The sequence below is a fragment of the Erythrolamprus reginae genome, chromosome 10 (genome assembly GCF_031021105.1).
Source record: "Erythrolamprus reginae isolate rEryReg1 chromosome 10, rEryReg1.hap1, whole genome shotgun sequence".
Taxonomy (NCBI): domain Eukaryota; kingdom Metazoa; phylum Chordata; class Lepidosauria; order Squamata; family Dipsadidae; genus Erythrolamprus; species Erythrolamprus reginae.
In genome coordinates this window covers 40,377,690-40,399,375 of record NC_091959.1, presented here as the reverse complement: position 1 = coordinate 40,399,375, position 21,686 = coordinate 40,377,690, and the positions used below count along the sequence as shown (strand labels likewise).

The following is a 21,686-nucleotide window of genomic DNA, read 5'->3' as shown; positions in this document are numbered from 1 at the left end:
GGAAGGATCGGAGAGGCTGTCTGCGGGGACCCCCTAGGACAGATGAAATGGCTGCCAGATGACGCCGGAGGGTGCTGGTAGAAAGTCCTTTATGGAAGCCTTGCATAAGGAAGGAAATAATTCTGTGTATGGGGATGCACAGAGGGGAGAGACCTTCCTGTAGACACCACTGGTGAAACTTGGACCACGTGTGGTCGTAGATTCGATTGGTCGAACCCCTTCTGGCCTTTAAAATGACCTCCACTGAATCGGGGTCATGACCACGCAGTTCTAAGTCTCTCCTGATAACAGCCAGGCGGTGAGGTGGAACCACTCCGGGTCTGGATGGAAAGAGGCCCCCTGCCGCAGCATATCCCCCGAAACGGGGAGTCGCCAAGGGTCCTGGACGGACAGCTGTTGGAGATCCGCGAACCAGGGCCGGCGGGGCCAATGAGGGGCGATTAAGATTATTCGGGCCCTCTCGGTGAGGACCTTGTGAATCACGTCCGGGAGAATTGGAATTGGAGGGAATGCGTAGAGTAGGCCTGGAGGCCATGGACTCCGGAGGGCATTGATTGCTTCCGCTCCCGGGGATGGAAATCTGGAAAAGAAGCGAGGGAGTTGGGCGTTCGCATTGGTCGCGAAGAGATCCAGGATTGGTAGGCCGAATCTGAGGCTGATTTGATGGAACAGGTCTTGATGGAGGTTCCACTCTCCTGGGTCTATCGTTGCTCGAGATAGCCAATCCGCCTGGACGTTGAGGCTCCCCGAGATGTGATCGGCTAGGAGCGACCGAAGATGTTTTTCCGCCCAAAGGCCTAACTTGAGGGCCTCCCTCATGAGAGCCTTGGATCTCGTGCCCCCCTGTCTGCAGATATGGCTTTTTGTGGCAATGTTGTCGGTGAGAATGAGAACGTGCCGTTTGGGAATGCGAGGAGAGAAATGCTTCAGAGCCAGGGAAACGGCTCTTAACTCTAGCCAATTGATTGGCCTGGAAGCTTCCTCCGGGGACCACGTGCCCTGGGCTATCATCCCCTGGGCGTGGGCGCCCCATCCCGATAGACTGGCATCTGTGGTGATGACAAATTGATCCGGGCACCTGAACGGGGATCCTTTGTCCATGGCCGGGGACTTCCACCACTTGAAGGATCTGCGAACACTTGGTGGGATGACAATGCGCCGATTTGAGTTGCTGTGCCCCGATCTCTGAAAGGGTAAAAGGAGCCACTGGAGTTCCCTAGCATGAAGGCGAGCCCAGGGAATGATGCCTATGCATGACACCATCTTCCCCAAAAGGGAAGACAGAGTTACTATGGATACTGAAGAATTAGATAAAATGTTAGAAATTAACTCCCCTATACTAAGTTTTCTCTCGGGAGAGAGAAAAACCTGGGAGGATTCTGAATTGATAATGGAACCCAGGTGAGAGATGGATGTGGAAGGTTGGAGGTGACTTTTTTCAAAGTTGATGGAAAATCCATGGTCCTGAAGGACTGACATGGTGACAGAAAGGTCTGTTTTCACTTTCTCTAGGGAGTTCCCATGAATCAAAATATCATCAAGATAACATAAAATGTGGATGGGAGATGCCCGGATATAGGCCGCCAGGGACCCCAAGAGCTTTGAAAAGACCCGAGGGGCCGAGGAAAGGCCAAATGGCACCGCCCTATACTGGAAATGCCTGCCTTGAAAGGAAAAACGTAAAAATTTTCTGTGGCATTTGGCTATAGGAATGTGAAGGTAGGCCTCAGTGAGGTCTAAGGAGACCATGAAATCTCCCGTGTGAATGGCGGCCAAAATAGAAGATAAGGAGTGCATCTTAAACTTCCTATATTTGATGAATAGGTTTAGTTTCTTTAAATCCAAAATAGCTCTCCAACCTCCGGAGGACTTTGGAACCATAAATAGGATGGAGTAAAAACCTAGGCCCTTCTGACCGGAAGGAACCGGTTGAATGGCTCTGATGGACAATAGATGAGAAATGGCCTCCTCCATACGGTTACAATCTGAGGAGGACCTGGGAGAAGGGCAGGAAATAAAACGTTTAGGGGGAGGAGAAATAAATTCTAAAAGAAGGCCTGTTTGAACAGTGTCAATGACCCAGGGGTCCTTGGAGGTGAGACGCCAATTAGAGGAGAAATGAGCTAGGCGACCCCCTATGGGAATAGAGGAAAGATTACCATCTAGGTTTTTTTGAGGCCCTGTTAGAGGAAGCTCCCCTTTGGAAGCGAAAACCTCTACCCCTGAAGTTCCTACCTTGGGAACGAAAGCGGGGGGAATACTGACCTGGAGATCTCTGATAGGAAGCCGCTTGATCTTGCTGGCGCCCCGGGCGACGAAAGGACTGCGTTTTGGTAGCCTTTTTTGTGGTTGGACCCAAAACTTTCTTCTTGTCCGTGGTTTCCGTGAGGAGTGGATCCAGAAGATCACCGAAAAGAAGGTCGCGCTTTAAGGGTCCCTGGGATAACTGCCACTTCTGGCGTACTCCCGCTTGCCAAGGGCGAATCCATAGGAGTCTCCTTGCCGTTGTAGAAGCTGCAATAGACTTAGCAGAAAATCTAGTAGATTGCAAGGTGGCATCAGCCACGTACTGGGCAGCTGCGAAGACCTTGTTGAAGTCTTGTTGACCTCTCAAGTCATCGGGAGGAATATGCTGTTGAAGTTGGCGAAGCCACAGCAGCATGGCTCTGGAGAAAAAGGAGGCTGCTGCAGAACTTTTAATGGCCCAGGAATCCGCGGTGAATCCTCTTTTGAGCATTTGTTCAATACGCTTGTCCTCTGGGCGGAGGACTTCCTCCGCCTCTCCTGGCACAGCCGCTGCCGAGTGAAGGATCTTGACAGGTTCATCCGGTTTGGGAAAGGATAGAAGCTCTTCATAGGAAGAGGAAAGTTTGTACAACTTTCTGTCCTTGGTGGAGGGATTAAGGCCAGAGGCTGGGAAATCCCACTGTTTGAGTAAGGCATCTTTAAACAATTTAGGCATAGGAATTACCTCGTTATCCTCCTGTTCCTCTGTGAAGTAAGGTAAATTCTCCTCCGGGGGATCAGTGGAAGTGGAGGCTTGTTTCTCCTGGGCCGCTAATCCCGTAGAAATCCTAGCTTTGAGGAGGAGAGATTTGAATAATTGAGAAGGGAAAATGGTAATTGGAGAAGGAACCTTTATTTGGGATTCCTCATCATCTGATAGGCCTTGAAAAGGGTCCTCATCATCCTCCATATCCTCATATTCGTCCTGAGAGGAATCTGAATCATCCTGAATAGGAGCTCTAACCGCTGGGGAAGAACCCAAGGGGCGGGAGGGACGAGAAGGAGGAGGAGGTAAGGGAAGCTCATTGATGGAAGAGAGTTTGGCATCAATGGCCTTAGACAACACAGCAAAAATAGATTGGAACTCAGGAGGTAAACTAGAAATATCAGCAGGAATGGCAGAAGAATCCCTAAAGGCCTGGGAGGATCCTGGCTGGGGGGAATCTTCAATAATATCTGGTTCCTCTGGACCTATGCCCCATAGGTTAGGTTGGGGTCTGTCTAGGTTAGGCTCATCCAGAGATAACACAGGGACCCCAGAAGGAGGTAGACTAGAAGCCTCTGGGGGGTCTTGACTACTGAGTACTTGGGCCTGCACTTTTAAACGTTTTGCTGATTTGTCATGGATTCTTTGTAGGGCTAGGTCCCTTCTCTTCTCGGCCCTGGTGACCTTGGTCGAGGGGCGGGCCCCTGGAGAAGAGGATGAAGAGGCCTGGGGGATACTAGTAATCTCATCGCCTGTAGGCCTGGCCTCTCTGGGACCTTTAGTTGTGCCTCTCTTGGGAAAAGTAGCCATAGTCTGACAATTAACAGAAGACAAGGCTGAGCCAATAACTGAATAAATAAGGAGAAGAATTTCAAGGACTTCCCAAGAGGAATGGATCCTGCTTCGAGGCCTCGAAGCTGCTGAGACGTGAGGACAATCTGGGCAAACCCAGAGTTCGTGTCCCCAAATCCAGCGGGGCCAGCCTCCCTAAACTTTTCAATTAAGTAAACCAAGGCACTCTGGTTGGAGGCTTAGCCGGTGGAGAATTTAGCCTGGGCGTCCCAAGGCCCGCTCCGGGATCCACGCGGTGGACTGAGGCCTACGCGGCTGGCAGGAGGCCAACACGAGAGGCCTAAATTTAAAAAGGGCGCGAAGGCCTTCGCGCCGAAAAATCGCTCCGAATATGTCTTAAAGGGGAAGCGATCGACTAAGTCCAGGAGACTAGAAAGCCGTCTCACTCCGCAGGAGGTATTTCTTAAGCCCTTTAATATATATATACAATAAAGAATCAATAAATCAATAAATTAATACTTGCACCAGAACCTCCAGGCCAAAGGATTAAAAGAATCCACAAGCGGCCGCGGGGATCGTACACGGCAAAACCGCCGGGGGAAAACGAAACCGCAACTTCTCCAAAGTAAAAAAGCCGAGCCGCAAACGGCTGGCGCTATTAGTGCAAGTAAATAATAATGGTAAAACAATTCTTACTACTTTTGAAGGAAAAGATCGAAGGGAAGGTGTTAGAATGTTGAACGAGCTATCACAATACAACCGCAGGATATGCGAACTGAGCGAATTCTGGGGAAGGGGCGGATCCGGCAAGCTTTTTTAACACTAGGCTCAGTTCCACCGGATTGGACGTGAGCAACCCATGTGACTGCTGGACCCGCTCCTTCAGTACGGAGAATCTGAAAGTGTTGAGGGAATTATTTGTTTAGCAGAGTGATGGCGTTCAGAAAAAAACTGTTCTTGTGTCTAGTTGTCTTGGTGCGCAGTGCTCTGTAGCGATGTTTTGAGGGTAGGAGTTGAAACAGTTTGTGTCCAGGATGTGAGGAGTCAGTAAATATTTTTCCCGCCCTCTTTTTGACTCGTGCAGTATACAGGTCCTCAATGGAAGGCAGGTTGGCAGCAATTGTTTTTTCTGCAGTTCTGATTCTCCTCTGAAGTCTGTGTTGGTCCTGTTGGGTTGCAGCACCAAACCAGACAGTTATAGAGGTTATAGACAGTTACTGCAATAGGAAAAACGTACCCAGAGCCCAGAAGGGGAAAAAAGAAAAATTTTCTACCGGTTCTGCATACCTGACCGTACCCATAGGAGCCCATTGCTGGATATAGGTCGCCACTACCGGTTCACCCAAACCGATGTGAACCACCTGAAACCCACCTCTGCACTGCATCTACCAGTACTTTAGTTTTGATCTTCCACAGTTGGCTTGGAGGAATGAATCCTCCCAATCAGAGCAGCCTTCTGACAGGAGAAGCGCCTTCTCTTGGAAGGAGAAGCAGTGTTGGCAAGCAGCGCCCGAGCCCCCATCACTCATTGACCTGCTATTAAATTATTTTCCAAAGCTTCTTTGTTCCGGCTTTGCTCCTATCCACAAAAGTCTCTGTCCCCGACTCCATCATTGCAAAACAAACAGGATTACAGACGCTGTTGCTTTCCATTAGCTCTTACAGCCCCTGACCTTCAAACAAGATTGACCCTGGGAAGCCTTGTTCCTGAGGGGGGGGGATGAAACCATGATGCACAGACAAGACAAGAGGGCGGGGGAAGGAGGCTCTTGACTCAGAATGCAAGCTTTCTTGCCTTTCGAATGATGGGTAAGGCGGAGGATTTTTCTTGCCATTTTAAAATCCGGGGAAGGCCATGGTGGAAATTGCATTTATCTAGACAAGGGGTGGCATTGACATGGGCTCTTGTTTTCTGTAGCCCACGGGGTCTTTTTTTTTTTTTTTTTGCAGAGGTTATTTTTGTTGCCGGGATCATCTACACTTCTCTCCCATTTAAACTACCCAGAGTCACTTAAGTGGGGTGGCTGGTGTAGAAATGTAGGTAGGTAGGTAGGTAGGTAGGTAGGTAGGTAGGTAGATAGATAGAAGATAGGTAGGTGATAGATAGATAGCTAGGTAGGTAGGGAGATAAAGGTAGGTAGATGATAGGTAGGTAGATAGATAGATAGATAGATAGATAGATAGATAGATAGATAGATAGATAGATAGAAGGTAGGTAGGTGACAGATAGATAGATAGGTAGGTAGATAAAGGTAGGTAGATGATAGATAGGTAGGTAGGTAGGTAGAAGGTAGGTAGATGATATATTGATAGGTAGATAGATAGATAGATAGATAGAGAGAGAGAGAGAGAGAGAGAGATAGATAGATAGAAGGTAGGTAGGTGACAGATAGGTAGGTAGGTAGATAAAGATAGGCAGATGATAGATAGGTAGATAGGTAGGTAGGTAGGTAGAAGGTCGGTAGATGATAGATTGATAGGTAGGTAGGTAGGTGATAGATTGAGAGACAGACAGACATATACCTACATATATACATACGTACATACATACATAGGTCAATAGCAGAGAGAGATAGAGATGGGTGGGTGGGTGGATGGATGGATGGATAGTCAGACAGACAGACAGATAGATAGATATGAATACAGCAGGTAAGTAGCAACAAATAGATATGGATACAGCAGGAAAGCAGAAAGAGATGGAGATGGGTGGGTGGATGGATGGATGGTCAGATGGACAGACAGGCAAACAGACAGACAGATAGTTATGAATACAGCAGGTAAATAAGAGATAAATAGATATGGATACAGCAGATAAGAAGGGAGAGATAGAGATGGGTGGGTGGATAGATGGTCAGACAGACAGATAGATAGATATGAATACAGCAGATAAATAGAGATACAGTGGAACCCCGACATAAGAGCTGCTCTACTTAAGAGCAACTCGAGATAAGAGCTGGGAGGGGAGAGATATTTTTGTTCTACTTACAAGCCCAAATTCGAGATACAAGCGCCAAGGAGCTGTCTCCTGAAGCCAAACGCTAACTTCCGCGTTCGGCTTCAGGAGACAGCTGCGAAGCGGCGCGCGTGTTTTAAAAGGTTGCAGCCGGCCTGGGGGGCTCGGGGGGGTGCTTGCAGCTTTCTTTCTTGCTCTTTTTCTTTCTCTCTTTTACCTTCCCTTCCTCTATTTCTTCTTTTCTTTCTCCTTCCCACCTTCTTCCCTCCCTCCCTCCCTTCACTCATTCCTCTCTTACTCTCCCCTTTCATAAGTTTCCTTGCTTCCTTCCTCTGTTCCTGTCCCTTCCCCCTTTCTTTCTTTCTTTCTTTCTTGCTCTTTTTCTTTCTCTCTTTTACCTTCCCTTCCTCTATTTCTTCTTTTCTTTCTCCTTCCCACCTTCTTCCCTCCCTCCCTTCACTCATTCCTCTCTTACTCTCCCCTTTCATAAGTTTCCTTGCTTCCTTCCTCTGTTCCTGTCCCTTCCCTCTTTCCTTCCTTCCTTCCCACCCTCCGTCCATTCATTCACCCATTCCTCTCTTGATCGCTTAAAGCCGGTCCCTGGTGCAAAAAGGGTTGGGGACCTCTGTCCTACAGGATAGGGTGGCAGAGAAGTTGAACATATGTAAATTTAAAAGTTTAAGAAAGTTTACAAGTTAAGTGAAAGAAACTTCATTATTCATTTATATGTACATGTACATTTCTTCATTAAAAACATGTCTTTCTGCATAATTTAGACTAACTTTGTGAGTTTTTTGAGGGCTGGAACCAATTAAAATTATTTACATTAATTCCTATGGGGAAAAGTCGTTCGAGATAAGAGCTGCTCGACTTAAGAGCCCAGGTCCAGAACGAATTAAACTCGTATCTCGAGGTACCACTGTAAATAGATATGGATACAGCAGGGAAGCAGAGAGAGAGAGAAAGAAAGAGATGGATGGATGGATGGATGGATGGATGGATGGACAGTCAGACAGACATGGAAAGAGCAAGTAAGCAGATGGAAGATATCTATAAATGTCAACCTGCTCAGATTTCTGGCAGATTTTGAGAAAACAGCTGTTCCAGGCTTCGTGGAAAATGCCCGTTTGTTTCACTGAGTTTACGGAATAAATCAGAGTGAGTTGTGTGACACAACCCCGCATGCCCGTGTATGATGTATGAACCACGTCGCCTTTCTCAAAAGGAATCATACATTAACTTACGTATGTATTTAAACATGACATGCATATATTCCCTGGTCCCAAAATGGAATTTCAAAGAATTTACCCAAGAGTTCCAAAGAAAGCAATTCTCAAGTGCAGACAAGGCCATTATCCCCACCCTCCACAGGGCAGTATTACAGAAATAAAAAGCGATCTATATTCCGCTAAACATCAGGTAAATATGCAATTGATCAAACTTAGCCGTTTCAGCACGGAACGCTCGCGAGGGTTATAAATAAGGCAGGCTCTAAATTCTACTTTTATGAGAATAAATTTTCCTTTCTTAAAAAAAAAAACCTCCTTAAAGGATCATTCAGTTGGTTTCTTTTGCAATATGTTTTTTTAAAGCTGGGATGGCGCAGCAGGTAGAGTGCAGTATTGCAGAGACCACCATAGTTCCCTCTAAGCTGAGCAGTGAGCAATCGCTCACTTAAAAATCATCATCAACTCAGAGTTTTCCAAACCTGCCCAGAAGCCGAGAGGGAAAGAGTGAGAGGGAAGGAGAGAGAGAGGAAGAGAGGAAGAGAGAGAAACAGATAGAAAAAAGAGAGGAAGGAAAAGAGAAAGAAAAAGAATGGGAGTAAGGAAGAGAGAAAGAAAATCAAAATCTAGTTTGAAACTAGCTCAACTATTTAAGTGGCATTTTGATATTGATAGAGTTGCCCTATTATGAGCTCACTGTTATAGACACACAGTACAGTATTTTATTTTGAAATTCTCTGAGGCAAAACAGGGTGGGTTTTTTATTTATTTATTTGTTTGTTTGTTTGTTTGTTTGTTTGTTTATTATTTCTGTGCTGCCCAGTCCCAAAGGGACTGCCGCTCAGACACTATACTTTTCCGCCCACCCCCCCAAAAAATTTGAGGGAACACTGGAGACCACTGAAGCTGACTTGTAGATCTGAAGGTCAGCAGTTCAAATCTCATCACCGGCTCAAGGTTGACTCAGCCTTCCATGCTTCCGAGGTGGGTCAAATGAGGACCCGGATTGTGGGGGCAATAGGCTGGCTCTGTTAAAGAGTGCTATTGCTAACATGTTGTAAACCACCCTGAGTCTAAGGAGAAGGGCAGCATAAAAAATCGAACAAATAAATAAATAAATAAATAAATATTATTATACTAATACACTATTAACTAATACACCTTTTAAGCGGTTTCAAATTTAAATCACCTTGAATTGATTAGGCTATTCCCCATATCTCCTCCCTATAAATTTTCATGTACATTTATTAACCTTTTTTTAATCGTACATGGCCATTAAAAAATATCTATAAAGAAAAAACAAAAGCAAAAACTTCCAATAACAAAATCAATGGGGGGAAAGCCGAATAATATCTCACCATATTACCAAATTAGCCAAATTATTAAACCTAATTAATGATCATTCCTTTATATAGGAATTATCAAAAAATAAATATATAAAGAAAAAAAAACAAACCACAAAAATGGGAAGGAATACCATTAGCATTTAGACTTATATACCGCTTCAAAGTGCTTTTACAGCCCTCTCTAAGTGAGCCAGTGGGGAGATTTGAACTACTGAATTACAGCTAGCAATTAGCTGAAGTAGCCTGCAGAGCGGCACTCTAACCATTGCACCACCCAGGCTGGCTCTGTTAAAAAGTGCTATTGCTAACATGTTGAAAGCCGCCCTGAGTCTAAGGAGAAGGGCAGCATAAAAATCGAATAAATAAAAATAAATAAAATTTAAAAACGTGTACGATCCAGGTTGCTAGGATCATGATCAGAACAGATCATGGTCAGGACACGCTCCATGGAGAGGGATGTCTTTCAGCAGCCTTTTGTATTCCCAGCTGTGGTGGCCTGTCAAATCAAACCAGGAGGAAGCGACGGATCAGCATCAGGGCAACCAGTGAGCTCCGAGAGGGAAGAGGGAATGGAGATGTCAGTGAGAGAGACAGAGGTGGAGCCTGGGCTGTCCGTCAGCCCTCAGATGGAGAGTCCACAGCCCCCCAGGTCTGGAGGTGGCTGATGAAGAAGAGGAACAACAGCTGGGTTCAGTGCCTGACATCTGAAAGCAGAGAAGGCAGAGGAGAGGAGAGCAGTGGAAATCTATGGGCTGGTCCTTGGGATGGAAGAGCCACTGCTGCTAGCAAAGCCCCACCTAGCTTTGGGGATAGAAGGCAGTGGGAGGAGATGAATACGAGGGTCACCCAGAAAGAAATGCACCACATTTTTTTTCTTCAACAATTATTTATTGAACACAATGAAACTTACACACAAGAAAGGATGATGTTTCTTCTACACCCCCTATTTTTCTACGTAATCTCTGTCCCGTTCTATGGCCTTCCTCCAGCGAGATACAAGGGCGTGTATGCCCTGTCGGTACCACTCCTTGTTCTGGTCACGAAGTCACTTCTGCACTGTGCGAATCACCTCTTCGTCATCCTCAAAATGACTTCTGCGACTAACCGTACTTCTGTCGACTGCAGATTCTCCATGAACTGTACACAAACGTTTGTGAATGTTCCCAACAGTTTCTTTCTCTGCAGTGAGAAATTCAATGGCAACATGCTGCTTGTAATGTGCATCACTTACAGATGCCATTTCGAAACACTGCTGCAGCTACACTATCTGTCTGAAGAAATGCAAAATGTACACACGCACTCCTGACAATTCAAAGAATGCATATCTAAAGTTTCGCATTTGTACCATTACTGTAGGCTGAGAAAAAAAATGTGGTGCATTGCTTTCTGGGCGACCCTCGTAGATGTGGCAAGCAACTATTCATCTCTCTGCTGGACAGACCTGATAGACTGTGTTGAGAGTGAGAGGTTTTTTGCCATGGCTGCTGGCGCTCCCAATAAAGGAAACAATGGCTGCCAACCTGCCTTCCATTAAGGGCCTGTATACTGCGCGAGTCAAAAAGAGGGTGGAGAAAATATTGACTGACCCCTCGCATCCTGGACACAAACTGTTTCAACTCCTACCCTCAAAATGTCGCTACAGAGCCCTGCACACCAAGACAACTAGACACAAGGATATTTTTTTCTCAAATGCCATCACTCTACTAAACAAATAATTCCGTCAACACTGTCAGACTTTTTACTAAATCTGCACTTCTATTTCTACTAGTTTTTCTCATCATTCCTATCATCATTTTCTTCCCACTTAGGACTGGATGACTGTAACTTGTTGCTTGTATGCTAAGATTGTTATTAATATTGATTGTTTCTTCATTGCTTATTTCACCCCTATGACAATCGTTAAGTGTTGTGCCACATGATTCTTGACAAATGTATCTTTTTCTTTTATGTACGCTGAGAGCATCTGCACCAAAGACAAGTTCCTTGTGTGTCCAATTACACTTGGGCAATTAAAAAATCTATTTTATTCTGTTCTGTTCTGTTCTGTTCTACTCTACTCTACTCTACTCTACTCTATTCGACTCTACTCTATTCTACCCTATTCTACTCTATTCTACTCTACTCTATTCTACTCTACTCTACTCTACTCTATTCTATTCTATTCTAAAGGACTTGTTGATTGCTTACAGAGGGCTTGTCGTATTTGGAGTGCTGGGTCAGAACAAGGGTATGTGAAGGCAAGCAGAGCACAGAAGTGGTTTCGTCCATGGCAGACAGTATCATCAAAGGGAATCAAGCAAGAGACCATTATGGATCTTCCAGGTTCAACACCAGTATATCACTCAACGCCAGTTGCAGGGGAACAGCTGCAGATGAGACCTAACGTTTCCACCACACGCTGTGGACCATCTAAAGCCATCTGCTCGGTCTTTATGAGAAGACGAAGATTATGGCCTTTTTTTTCTCTCCAAACATAATTAAAACAGGATTTGCTTCGAGAAGACCCAGGCACACACGCCAGCTTGAATAGCCAAAGGAGGCTTCAACAAATGTCCGAAGGGGAAGAGGGACGGACAGCCAACTGGCTGGTAATCAAGATGGGATGCATATTTTGCATGCAGGATCAGAGGCAGCAAATAGCATTAGCCCTTCATGGCATCGGACCAGAATATCTCTGGGACTGCCTTCTGCCGCATGAATCCCAGTGACCGATTATGTCCCACAGAGTTGGCCTTCTCCGGGTCCCCTCGACTAAACAATGTCGTCTGGCGGGACCCAGGGGAAGAGCCTTCTCTGTGGCGGCCCCAACCCTCTGGAACCAGCTCCCCCCTGAGATTAGAATTGCCCCCACCCACCTTGTCTTTCGTAAACTCCTTAAAATCCACCTCTGCCATCAGGCATGGGGAAACTGAAATAACTTCTCCAGGCCTATATTGTTTATGTATGGTGTGTTGTGTGCATGTTTTTAAATTATGGGTTTTTAGTTTAAATTATTAGATTTGTATTACATATTGTTTTGCTACTATTGTTGTGAGCCGCCCCGAGTCTACGGAGAGGGGCGGCATACAAATTTAATTAATTAATAATAATAATAATAATAATAATAATAATAATAATAATAATAAGCATTTAGACTTATATACCGCTGGTCAGGATTGAATTGCTTGCAATTAGAAGAGTTAATTGCAATGCTACATTTTAACCACTGTGTATCATGGGTGGGTGGATGGGAGGGAGGGAGGCTATTGCTAAACTGTTATCCGATATAATAACAACAGAGTTGGAAGGGACCTTGGAGGTCTTCTAGTCAGTGTTCTCTCTAATTTTTTTTTGGGGTGGGCGGAAAAGTATAGTGTCTGAGCGACAGTCCCTTCGGGACTGGGCGACACAGAAATAATAATAAAATTTCCCTCTCGGCTTCTGGGCAGGTTTGGAAAACTCTGAGTTGATCATGATTTTTAAGTGAGCGATTGCTCACTGCTCAGCTTAGAGGGAACTATGCTTCTAGTCCAACCCCCTGCTTAGGCAGGAAAGTCTACACCAGACAAATGGTTATCCAACATCTTCTTAAAAACTTCCAGCGACGGAGCACCCATAACTTCAGGAGACAAGTTGTTCCCCTGAATAATTGTTTCATACTGTTAGGAAATTTCTCCTTAGTTCTAAGTTGTTTCTCTCCTTGATTAGTTTCCACCCATTGCTTCTTGTCCTGCTGTCTGATGCTTTGGAGAATAGGCTGACTCCCTCTTCTTTGTGGCAGCCCCTGAGATATTGGAACACTGCTATCCTGTCTCCCCTGGTCCTTCTTTCCATTAAACTTGACAAACCCAGTTCCTGCAACCGTTCTTCATATGTTTTATTCTATGATCCCCTAATCATCTTGGTTGCTCTTCTCTGCACTCTTTCAACATTTTTTTAATATCATGGCGACCAAAGTTGGATCAGCACGATGTAGTTCTCATTCATGTTCCTCCAAGCCCTCCATACCGCTTCATAGTTGTTCTGTCAGGCTCTCTGGTAGACTCCTCCCAAAAATTCACAGGTACAAATTTCAGACACACACACGTTTGAAAATTCAAAACAATGTTCTTTATAATGAAAATTCACATAAACCAAGCCCTCTTTTGGTATAGCAAAGAGCACTGGTCTCCAAACAAACTGGTAATTTGTACAAGTCCCTTATCAGTTCTGTGATACTTAGCTTGCAGCTGTCAGGCAATTCACAGTCCTTCTTCTTTCACAAAGTGAAACACACTTTGCTGTGGTTTAGTTTCAAAGCGGGGGAAAATCAGCTCACAAAAGGTCAAAGTCAGTCACGAAACACAACAATCAGATAATCCTCCACAATGGCCAAACCCACAGGCTGCTATTTATAGCAGCGTCACTAATTACCACAGGTGGCCTCATTTTCTTTGATAATAATCTCTCAGTTGTTGCTGCCTATGCATCGCTCTCCGCATGCGTGGCTATATCATTAACTCTTGTTCTGAATCCAAGGAGGAGCTAGATAATTGATCTCCTTCTGAGCTGTCTGCCACACTCTCCTCCTCCCTGTCACTCATGTCTTCTTGGTCAGAGGAACCTTCATCAGCAGGGGGCAAAACAGGCCTGCAGCATGTGGATGTCTCCCCCACATCCACAGTCCTTGGGGCAGGAGCTGGGCCAGAGCTAACCACTACAATAGTGCTTTTACAGCCCTCTCTAAGTGGTTTACAGAATCAGCCTCTTGCCCCCAACAATCTGGGTCCTCATTTTACCCACCTTGGAAGGATGGAATGCTGAGTCAACCTTGAGCCAGTGGTAAGATTTGAACTGCTGAACTACAGCTAGCAGTTAGCTGAAGTAGCCTGCAGTGCTGCACTATAACCACTGCGCCACCCCGGCTCTTGTCTGAAGTGGTGTAGGTTGTCCTGCCTAAGCAGAGGGTTGGACTAGAAGACCTCTGAGGTCCCTTCCAACTCTCTTCTTCTGTCATCTTCTGGTTTAGGTTTCTTAGATGCTTCAGGTTATCCATTCCAGATATGGGATCATTTTCTTGAGTCTCTGCAGCTTTCTTTGGGCAATTATCACGGGACCAAAATTAGCCCGGGCATATAAATTTCCAGGCACGCAGGCAGAGGGAAATCTGCTTTTGTGCACTAATTTATATTTGCAGGCGCTTTCTGAACCGACCGTCTCTCTCCTCTCGCCACGTCCCAATCTATATTCAAATGCAAAGCTTCTTCGGAAACTGGGTCAACAGTGAGAAGAAAAAGGCAGAGAGAGACGGAGAGAGGGAGGGAGGGAGCGTGGCGCATAGAACCAACTATCTGAGTTAGAGACTCTTGGAAAATGGCAAGCCACAATTAGGACAAGGAACAGGGCTACAACCAGTTTGCTCGAATTGTTTACCAGTTCAGAAATGGATTGCTCTGCATCGGGCAGGCAGAGGAAATGAGATGCAAGATCTCTAGGTCATTAAAACTAGGAGACATAAGGAATTATATAAAGGATCCCGAATGGAATGGAATGGAATGGAATAGAATATAGAATGGAATAGAAAATATGGAATGGAATGGAATAGAATAGAATATAGAATGGAATGGAATAGAAAATATGGAATGGAATAGAATAGAATATAGAATGGAATAGAAAATATGGAATGGAATGGAATACAATAGAATATAGAATGGAATGGAATAGAATATAGAATGGAATGGAATAGAAAATATGGAATGGAATAGAATAGAAAATATGGAATGGAATGGAATAGAAAATATGGAATGGAATAGAATAGAATACAGAATGGAATGGAATGGAATAGAAAATATGGAATGTAATGGAATAGAATAGAATATAGAATGGAATGGAATGAAATGAAATAGAATAGAATATAGAATGCAATGGAATAGAATAGAATAGAAAATATGGAATGGAATGGAATGGAATATAGAATGGAATAGAATAGAAAATATGGAATGGAATGGAATAGAATATGGAATGGAATAGAATATAGAATGGAATGGAATGGAATAGAAAATATGGAATGGAATGGAATACTGTAGAATATAGAATGGAATGGAATGGAATAGAATAGAAAATATGGAATAGAATAGAATATAGAATAGAATAGAACAGAGAATATATAGAATAGAACAGAATAGAATAGAGAATATAGAAAATAGAATAGAATAGAGTAGAACAGAATAGAAAATATTTCCGTATCAATCACACACTTACTCCATTCTTTCTAGTTTTGTCATCCAGATAAGCATAATTATCTTCTAATTAAATTCACCATTAATGTTCCTTTAATTATTAATAAAAGCAATATTTCTGTCGCTAAGCGAGACATACGTAAAATGAGTTTTGTCCCATTTTATGACTTTTCTTGCTGATTATTTTATTATTTATTTATTATTTAGATTTGTATGCCGCCCCTCTCCGCGAACTCGGGGCGGCTCACAAGAAAAATATAAACAATCGTACAAATCCAAATAGATTCAATAAATTTAAGTATTTAAAATAGTTTAAAAAAGAACCCCACTATATTAACAAGCACACACACAAACAAACCATACATAAATTGTACGTGGCCGGGGGAGGTGTTTCAGTTCTCCCATGCCTGACGACAAAGGTGGGTTTTAAGAACTTTACGGAAAGCAGGGAGAGTAGGGGCAGTTCTAATCTCCGGGGGGAGTTGGTTCCAGAGAGCCAGGGCCGCCACAGAGAAGGCTCTTCCCCTGGGGCCTGCCAACCGACATTGTTTAGTTGACGGGACCCGGAGAAGGCCCACTCTGTGGGACCTAATCGGTCGCTGGGATTCGTGCGGCAGGAGGCGGTCTCGGAGATATTCTGGTCCGATGACATGAAGGGCTTTAAAGGTCATAACCAACACTTTGAATTGTGACCGGAAATTGATCGGCAGCCAATGCAGACTGCGGAGTGATGGTGAAACATGGGCATACCTAGGTAAGCCCATGACTGCTCTCGCAGCTGCATTCTGCACGATCTGAAGTTTCCGAACACTTTTCAAAGGTAGCCCCATGTAGAGAGCGTTACAGTAGTCGAATCTCGAGGTGATGAGGGCATGAGTGACTGTGAGCAATGAATCCCGGTCCAGATAGGGCCGCAACTGGTGCACCAGGCGAACCTGGGCAAACGCCCCCCTCGCCACAGCTGAGAGGTGGTTTTCTAATGTGAGCTGTGGATCGAGGAGGACGCCCAAGTTGCGGACCCTCTCTGAGGGGGTCAATAATTCCCCCCCCAGGGTAATGGACGGACAGATGGAATTGTCCTTGGGAGGCAAAACCCACAGCCACTCCGTCTTATCTGGGTTGAGCTTGAGTCTGTTGACACCCATCCAGGTCCCAACAGCCTCCAGGCACCGGCACATCACTTCGACCGCTTCGTTGACTGGGCATGGGGTGGAGATGTAAAGCTGGATATCATCGGCATATTGATGATACCTCACCCCATGTCCTTGGATGATCTCACCCAGCGGTTTCATGTAGATGTTAAATAGCAAGGGGGAGAGGACCGACCCCTGAGGCATCCCACAAGGGAGAGACCTCGGAGCCGACCTCTGACCCCCCACTAACACCGACTGTGACCGGCCAGAGAGGAAGGAGGAGAACCACTGAAGAACAGTGCCTCCCACCCCCAGCCCCTCCAACCGGTGCAGAAGGATACCATGGTCGATGGTATCGAAAGCCGCTGAGAGATCGAGGAGCACCAGGACAGAGGATAAACCCCCGTCCCGGGCCCGCCAGAGATGATCCATCAACGCGACCAAAGCGGTTTCCGTGCTGTAACCGGGCCTGAAACCCGACTGCTGGGGACCTAGATAATCAGCTTCTTCCAAGGACCGTTGGAGCTAGAGTGCCACCACCTTCTCGACAACCTTCTGGACGATAGTTGTTAAGTACGGCTGGGTCCAGGGAGGGCTTCTTGAGGAGGGGGGCGCACGAGCGCTTCTTTATAGAGTGATGGAAAAACTTCCCTCCCCAAGGAAGCGTTGGTAATCTCCTGGGCCCAGCTCCGTGTCACCTCCCTGCTCCCTGTTAAGTGAATGGAAGCAAATTGGGCTCCCCTGTTGACTTGCTGGTCAGCAGGTCACAAAAGATGATCCCGTGAGCCCAAGACATGACTGCAACCATCATAGGTTTTAGTCAGCTGCCAATCATGTGAATTCTAGTCACATGACCACAGGAATGACCACGGTCATAAGTGTGGAAAACAGTCCAAAGTGCCTTGTTTTACAGTGCCGTTGTAATTCTGAATGGTCACTAAATGAACCGTTGTAAGTGGAGGACTACCTCTCCTCCCCAAAAAATCTTCTTTCAACATCCTTCTGCCAGCAGGGATTGTTTATCTAATGGGCCAAGTTTCATTTGTCGCTAGAATTATTAACCTTTCAAGACTTATTGAAAAATCAATGCCTCCGCTTCATTTCTAAATGGAAGGAAAGCTGTTGGACTCACTCTTCCTCCGTCCAACTTCGGTTATAACTAGAAAAGGGGGAGAAGAGCAAAGCTGGAGTAAATCAGCCAAAGGTGTCATTAAGTGGAGAATCAGAGGTCTGGGTGATCGTAGCAAAGCGGGTGATATCTTGACAGCTGAGGATCTCAGCTAATGGACATTGTTGGAAGTTAGCCAAAGCAGGCAGTATATCACATGAACGAGATCCCATGTGGCTAAGGGAGAAGACAAAGGAGTTCTGATAAGGTTGCTCCTCCAGCGTTTGAGGTCTATGGGACAAAAATCTGAGCTTCAAGAATCAAACTAGCCCAATGCAAGAAGGGGGGAGGAGAAGGCTGAGAATTCATGGATGGATGGAGGATGGATGCATGGATGGATGACAGATGGATGATGGATGTAGATTGATGGATGATGGATGGATGCATGGATGGATGATAGATGGATTATAGATGGATTATGGATGGATAGAATGCAGAATGCAGCTGCGAGAGCAATTATGGGCTTCCCTAAATATGCCCATGTCACACCAACACTCCGCAGTCTGCATTGGTTGCCGATCAGTTTCTGGTCACAATTCAAAGTGTTGGTTATGACCTATAAAGCCCTTCATGGCACCGGGCCAGGTTATCTCCGGGACCGCCTTCTGCCGCATGAATCCCTGCGACCAATTAGGTCCCACAGAGTGGGCCTTCTCCAGGTCCCGTCAACTAAACAATGTCGTTTGGCGGGACCCAGGGGAAGAGCCTTCTCTGGAACCAACTCCCCCCAGAGATTAGAATAGCCCCCACCCTTCTTGCCTTTCGTAAGCTTCTTAAAACCCACCTCTGTCGTCAGACATGGGGGAACTGAGATATTCTTTCCCCCTAGGCTTCTACAATTTATGTATGGTACGTTTGTATGTATGATTGCTTTTAAAATAAGGGTTTTTAGCTGCTTTAGTATTGGATTGTCGCATGTTGTTTTTACCACTGTTGTTAGCCGCCCCGAGTCTACAGAGAGGGGCGGCATACAAATCCAATGAAATGAAATGAAATGAAAGGATAGAGGATGGATGGATAGATGATGGATGTAATATACAGTGGTTGGACTAGAGAACCTCTAAGGTCCCTTCCAACTCTGTTATTCTGCATTGCCATTCCAAGCCCTCACTACCTTTTCAAAGCAAAGTAGGGTGGGGGAGCATGAACATTCTTGAGAAGGTACCATAAATTAAACTGGTCAACACACACACAAAAATCATCAGCAAAGGTAATACCCTGTTTCCCCGATAGTAAGACACCCCCGATTGTAAGACGTATTGGGGGTTTCAGGGGGGTCGGCTAATATAAGCCGTACCCTGAAAGTAAGACATATGTCTTACTTTCAGGGAAACACGGGGGTATTGCCGGGGGGGGGAGCCCGATGACGTCGCTTCCAAGCTCCCCGCGCGCCCCTCGCCTTCGCCTCGCCGCGGCGCCACCGCCTCTTCCCCGGCTTGGCAAAGTGAAGGATGGCGCTGGTCTGAAGCGAGCCGAGTGGGCGGCGGCTTGCAGCGAAGGCGCTCGTCCCAGCAACCGAGTCCTGCCGAGGCTCGGCTGCAAGCGGCCAGCGAGGCCGACCGGCTCCGAGGCGAGCGGCCGGAGCTGCACCCTCCTTCGCCCGCCTCCTTTCCAGCAGGCAGGTGGGGCTGCCCAACTGCGCAGAGCGGCTCCTCCCCTCCAGACACACGCTTCCCCGACACACGTCTGCGGCTCCACGCGTGCACGCCGCTTGGAGCCCTGAGGTTGAACTTGGAAAAGGGCTCACGAGGCTCTTGTCCCGCGGCTGCCCTTCTGGACTCTGGGGAGATGCCTTCAGGAACGCGACCCTTTCAATTTTTTTCCAATGTAAGACATACCCCGAAAGTAAGACGTAGTGGGGCTTTTGGGGGTAAAAAGAAAGTAAGACACTGTCTTACTTTCGGGGAAACACGGTTTGTCTGTTTCATGGAGTTTGATGTGCTGATTATAAAAATATGCTTAGTTTTGCTCTATCACATAAGGTTTCTACATATTCAATGTATTTGGTAATTACTGTTTTCTTAATGTCACCAGTACATTTCCTATACATTAAAATAATGATGCTGCTCTGTGGAAAGTATACCTGCTATAGAAAAATATAGAAACATAGAAGACTGATGGCAGAAAAAGACCTCCTGGTCCATATAGTCTGCCCTTATACTATTTCCTATATTTTATCTTAGGATGGAGATATGTTTATCCCAGACAGGTTTAAATTCAGTTACTGTGGATTTACCAACCTGGTCTGCTGGAAGTTTGTTCCAAGCATCTACTACTCTTTCAGTCAAATAATATTTTCTCACGTTGCTTCTGATCCTTCCCTCAACTCACCTCAGATTGTGCCCCTTTGTTCTTGGGTTCACTTCCCTATTAAAAACACTTCCCTCCTGAACCTTATTTAACCCTTTCACGTATTTAAATGTTTCGATCGTGTCCCCCCTTTCCCTTCTGTCCTCCAGACTATACAGGTTGAGTTCATTCAGTCTTTCCTGATAACTATATACATTATATACAGTACATATGCATTTAATATAGTATATTTTTATAAAACTATATACCGGTACATTTTTGAAATCAGAACAAAAAATGATTCAGAAAAGTACAAGGTCAACTGTGATGATTACAAAAATTACTTTTTTTGTAGACCTGTGTAATCATAGAAACATAGAAGTCTGACGGCAGAAAAAGACCTCATGGTCCATCTAGTCTGCCCTTATACTATTTTCTGTATTTATCTTAGGATGGAGATATGTTTATCCCAGGCATGTTTAAATTCAGTTACTGTGGATTTATCTACTACGTCTGCTGGAAGTTTGTTCCAAGGATCTACTACTAATCTTAGAACGGTGGCCTATAATAATGAGGTCTTCTTCACTACACTATGTCAACCTCTCTTGCAAATCCAAACCAAGCAGAATTTCCATAGATCTTGCAGGACAAGATCCCTACAACGACCTGTCTAACTCCCCCACCCAACAATCAAACTGTGCATTTACCTTCCTTTATGAGGCCTCCCTCTCTCGGGGATCCCAGCCGACATTCTCCGGTTCACCGTCGAGTACTCTGGATCGAGTTCGTAACCTTCATCGTCAATTCCGAGGCTGCGGTTATCGTCCTCCAGCCCGTACGGCTCCGGCTGGAACCGTTCCGGCTGAGAGCGGTTCAAGTCTGCGTTGCTGCCCGTCGGCACCTGAGGCTGGGCCAGAGGTCCATAGTTATCCCTCCTGCTTGGCAAAGTGAAGCTACCATCCTCGGGCCGGTAATTGTTGCCCGGCATGTAGGCATAATGTGGGCGGTAATTGACACTCCGGGACAAGCTTCCGTAATTGTCCGGCAGATCGCCATAACCGTTGTGGCTTACGAAGGAACGATATTGACCATCGTGGCTCTCTGGGTAGGAATCGTTGTAGCTGTTGTAAGCTCGGTTCAGCGTGGACGATGCCTGGGGGGGGACGTACCGCTCTCCGTTCTTGACCTGCCTTCGGTCGATGGAGTCAGTGTAACTACCCATGGGGGAGGATCCGTCCATCGTAGGGAGCCCATCGGGACCGAGGGGGACTTGGCGCACCGTTCTAGTTGTGACCGTCTTCACCATCTTGGTTACCTGCAAGGCCGAGAGGAGCACAGAGACAAACTTCAGAGGATAAATAGAACTGCAGAAAAAGCAATTGCTACCAACCTGCCTTCATTGACGACTTGTATACTCAGTAATGGGCTGCTACCCCCACGGAGAATGGGGGTGCAGTGAGGGTAGTAAGTTTATGCACTATTTATTGAATACAGTGGTACCTCTACTTACGAACTTAATTTGTTCCGTGACCAGGTTCTTAATAATTAATAATTAATAATAATAATAATAATTTATTAGATTTGTATGCC

General features: G+C 45.7%; 1 protein-coding gene across 1 annotated transcript in view; it reads right to left on the bottom strand.

The window, feature by feature from the left end:
- Positions 1-21,395, bottom strand: part of ARVCF (ARVCF delta catenin family member) — a 139,852-nt gene extending 118,457 nt beyond the window's left edge. Inside the window, exon 1 of the mRNA XM_070762730.1 lies at positions 20,804-21,395. Coding sequence (XP_070618831.1) covers positions 20,804-21,336 — 533 coding nt within the window. The 5' untranslated portion in view covers positions 21,337-21,395. The remainder of the gene's footprint in view (positions 1-20,803) is intronic.
- Between the last annotated feature and the right edge of the window lie 291 nt (positions 21,396-21,686).